The 1006-nt window shown below is 68.4% G+C and overlaps 1 protein-coding gene across 1 annotated transcript in view; it reads left to right on the top strand.

The window, feature by feature from the left end:
- Nucleotides 1-967, top strand: part of SHANK1 (SH3 and multiple ankyrin repeat domains 1) — a gene marked incomplete at its 5' end in the record, with an annotated part of 58706 nt that extends 57739 nt beyond the window's left edge. The window contains 1 exon segment of the mRNA XM_014550455.1: nucleotides 3-967. Coding sequence (XP_014405941.1) covers nucleotides 3-498 — 496 coding nt within the window.
- Between the last annotated feature and the right edge of the window lie 39 nt (nucleotides 968-1006).

Here is a 1006-nt window from a genome sequence, read left to right as displayed (position 1 = left end):
CGGGCCCCCAGCCCCTCGCTGCTGCCCACTTCGGAGCACAAGGTCAGCCCTGCGCCCCGGCCCTCGTCCCTGCCCATCCTGCCTTCTGGACCCCTGTACCCGGGCATCTTTGACGTCCGCAGCTCTCCCACTGGAGGGGCCGGAGGCTCGGCCGACCCCTTCGCCCCCGTCTTTGTGCCGCCACACCCGGGGATGTCCGGGGGCCTCGGGGGAGCCTTGTCCGGGGCCTCCCGCTCCCTCTCGCCGACCCGCCTGCTTTCGCTGCCCCCGGACAAGCCTTTCGGCGCCAAGCCTCTGGGGTTCTGGACCAAGTTCGACGTGGCTGATTGGCTCGAGTGGCTGGGCTTGGCCGAGCACCGAGCCCGCTTCCTGGACCACGAGATCGATGGCTCGCACCTGCCCGCCCTGACCAAGGAGGACTACGTGGACCTGGGCGTCACCCGGGTGGGCCACCGCATGAACATCGACCGGGCTCTCAAATTTTTCCTGGAGAGGTGATGGCTGGCTTGGACGGACCAGCCCCGTCCACAGAACCCTGGAGCTCGCCGGCCTCTGGACCTCTGACCCTTGACCCTTATTCTCTCCCTGGGCCGGGGACCATGCTACACCCGTGCCCTGCCGTCATCTCCCGAGGCTGGAGGTCACCCGGTGGCCTGATTCCAGCCAGACATTTGCACCTCACAGGAGGGGGCAGCTAATGGAGACTGTGTGTGCAGCTGGGAGCCGAGGGGGTGGGCATGGAAGACATCAGAGGGGGATGGAGGAGGAGGAGGGAAGGGGGGACTGACAGAGCCATAGAGGGCCAGCCCCGAGCCTGACTGGGTGGGGGCGTCGTTCCCCAGGCCGCAGGGGAAGGGGGTGCCCTCAGATTCCACCACCTGCCACCCCTCTAACAACCCTTTCCCCCCCTTCTCCAGGCCCCTCCGTTCTCCCCGCCTCCCCTCTCCCAAGCACACACAGCGGCCCCCCCCCCCCCCCCCTTTCACCCCCCTTTCCCCCCCCCCCT

Source organism: Myotis brandtii, unplaced genomic scaffold, assembly GCF_000412655.1.
Source record: "Myotis brandtii unplaced genomic scaffold, ASM41265v1 scaffold601, whole genome shotgun sequence".
In the NCBI taxonomy this organism is placed as follows: Eukaryota; Metazoa; Chordata; class Mammalia; order Chiroptera; family Vespertilionidae; genus Myotis; species Myotis brandtii.
Note: the sequence above shows the minus strand (reverse complement) of the source record. Positions and strands in the feature narration are given on the sequence as shown.